The sequence below is a fragment of the Aplysia californica genome, unplaced genomic scaffold (assembly GCF_000002075.1).
Source record: "Aplysia californica isolate F4 #8 unplaced genomic scaffold, AplCal3.0 scaffold00477, whole genome shotgun sequence".
In the NCBI taxonomy this organism is placed as follows: Eukaryota; Metazoa; Mollusca; class Gastropoda; order Aplysiida; family Aplysiidae; genus Aplysia; species Aplysia californica.
In genome coordinates, this window is record NW_004797747.1 from 49131 (window position 1) to 52249 (window position 3119).

Here is a 3119-nt window from a genome sequence, read left to right on the forward strand (position 1 = left end):
CACACACACACACACACACACATACACACACACACATACACACACACACACACACACACACACACATGAAAACATAACAACTTTGAGCCTTACCTAAAGATGATAAATGATTTCAGGACAAAGAACAGTGCTAAGATAATGATAGCAAAACCAGCAAAATGACTGATATTGTCAAAGTTATTGCACCAAGAAGGCAGGTGTAACAACTGTATTTCCATACAATCAAGGCTTAGTTCGATAATCTTGTCTTCTGATCCAATAAACTGTCATAGCTCGTGGTCGGTCGACGTAAATTATACACTGTACATAACCCACGAAACTGTTTTTGTGTAAACGACTATACAATAGTCCAAGAATCATCTCCCGGATGACAAGGGCAAAGAAAAGATTTGAAATAAATCCGTTCAGTTTGAAAGTGTTTTACTTATTCAGTGTTTCAAGCATTTGGCCCACATCTCATTCAGAAAACACATCTTGCTGAAGAAAATTCCTTGAGACAGCATATTCTATAGATGACAACCATATCAATAACATTTTCCAAATGAGGACGACAGAATACGTGGATCTCTAACCTTCTGATGTGTCCTTGTACGAATGGGGGTAAGGCTGTTGCCATGTGTCTTTGAATGTTCTCTTTTCCAAGCGCATGTCCGTTAGGGGAAAGTTGCAAAATGGGTATATCAAACGCGGATTTGCCTGTGTACAGTCTGTGAACGAAAGTTTGCAAAACAAAAATCAGTCAGGAAACGTAGGCATGTCAAACTACACAGTAAGAAACTAAGCTTGAGAAACTATATCAGTTTGAAAACGTGACACCAGTCTGTGAACTTAAAGAAAGGCAATTTATATCCGCCTGAAAATAATAGCCTAAATCTGACTTTGATTAGTGCGCAAAATTAAACATGGCAATCTGTATCAGCTAGCATATGCATGACAAACTAAATCAGTCTGAAAACATAAGCATGACAAGCTACAATAGTGTATTTACCTAATTGTGGTAATCTACACCAGTCTGAATGTAATTTCGGCAAGATCTGTCGTTTTCTAGGTCTTTTAAAAAACACAGCAATTAATCTAATGTCAGCGTACCTGCTCGGACACACTATTCAATAATAGACCACCAAAAAAAAGATTTTTCCTTCAGCTCTAACATAAAAACAAAAAACAAAACAAAATTTTAATAAGTCAATCATCGTGGTAAAATCAGGCGCTCGTCAAAATAATGAAATCAAATAAATTGTTGTTTTTCTGACCGTTGGGCATTTTTAAAAAAGTTTTTTTTTATTGGCTGAGCACATTCAATGTTTATTTTAAAACACACTCCTGTGTGGATTTTATTAGAAAAACGGTAATAAAAGAAACCAAAAAATATAAATGTGCTATTTCCATATATATAATATGTGCTACAGTCAAAACTGTTTCATTGCCACATATACCCTGTTCACCCCTTTCGGGCCACAGTTATAAGCAGTCACAAGCACTGATTATGTAAGCGAACTATTACACTGGTCGAGTCTACCTCACAGATGTGAGGGGAACTAACTCCTAATAACATCTGGACTTCTGCAAGTGCTTGTTTTTTCCCCTCGACTTTGTATTGTCCTATAATCAGATCGTGACCTCCATTATGACACCGGCTCCCGGTCGCAAAACGCAAGACAAAAAACAGCCAAATGGGAAATACAAAAATTAATAATTGTCAGGTTCTACCAAAGAGTTTAGTCTCGCTGGTACTACATTTTGTAGAACTGACATCTCTGCTTCTTTGCTTTGTGTTTGTGTATTCACATCTAAAGATAAATTTAATGTTTGTTGGAAAAATATTTATGAGATACTTTCCCGATTATTTTAGCGGTTGAACATGCATACGATATGAAGTCAGGATTTGTTTTCATTTTTCATTCGCAACGCAGTGTTGCCGCCTCGAGTAAGATTTTTGTTTGATATCTCCATTCTCCAGGCTCTATACTGGTCCCATCTGACATTGATTACCCTGTCAAACAAGTCAGCCTTCGCCACTGTTTATGTGCCTGTTCTGATAAAGCCCTTTCACATGTTCAAGAAGTAGGCCTACTGCTTATTATCACCGATCCTGATGTGTTCACTGTATGTACCTCTGACTAACAAGGATACACAAAAATGAGAGAGAGAGAGGGAGAGAGAGAGAGAGAGAGAGAGAGAGAGAGAGAGAGAGAGAGAGACTTTTCGGAGAGGGGGCGGGGGAGGGGTGGAGCCTAAGAGAGTTTGCAAGTGTGCATAGGTGTAAATAGGGCTATGCTGTGTGTAGTCTATGGAAAGCAAGAAGACGTAGGGAGACATAGGGATAGAGTCTTTTTATAGTTAAATCTAGTATTCTAATAACGAGACTCATTATTATTTATCCAAGCATCGTGTCCCTTTGTACATTGTACGCAGTGTCTTGCCCATTTAGAATATAATAAATATCATTTCTTAGCATACTGCATTCAAGTGTTATATCATTCCGGTTTAAAACGGTCCAGCAACGTAACATACTATTCATAGAAGACGGGCGTGCCTTCATTGGACACTTAGAGACCGAGGATACTGTAAACGGCTCAGCAGAAATTGTTAATGAAAGGCAGGGTCATCACAACACTCGGACTATGAATTGTGTCGATATTGAAGAAAAACAAAATGAGTAGTTTCCCTCTATGTTGTTCCGGCACACTATATTATAAGCAAGACATTGATAAATGAGCCAATGTACAATTCTACTGTGCATAAGAACATGTGAATTTACTCCTTTGGGAATCGCTTAAAGATCACTTCTGTCATTAGCACTGTCCTGGCGGAAAAAGGGGGGGGGGGGCGTTCTACGGTTCTTGAAACACAAATATGTCATATAAGTGTTGAAGACTAGAGGTGTGCTAGCGAGTAAAAATCACAAAAGAAGGAAGTGATAGATAAGGGAGATAGATGTTTGATGGGAAAGAAGGAACAGACCACACCAGAGCAACCGACAGCCAGCTACCAACGAAAAAACACTTCAACTGTTGGTAAAGGTCAGGTGAAAGTCTTCGTTTAAAACGTTATTGACCTACAACGCATATTCGGGGATTCCACTTTCTGAGGGGCAAACATAGAGGGGCGGGGCGGTG

General features: G+C 38.9%; 1 protein-coding gene across 1 annotated transcript in view; it reads right to left on the bottom strand.

Moving 5' to 3' along the window:
- LOC101862524 overlaps positions 1 to 3119 on the bottom strand; it is a gene marked incomplete at its 5' end in the record, with an annotated part of 86372 nt that overhangs the window by 14263 nt on the left and 68990 nt on the right. Inside the window, 1 exon segment of the mRNA XM_005105559.2 lies at positions 573 to 707. Within this exon segment, the coding sequence (XP_005105616.2) occupies positions 573 to 707 (135 nt within the window).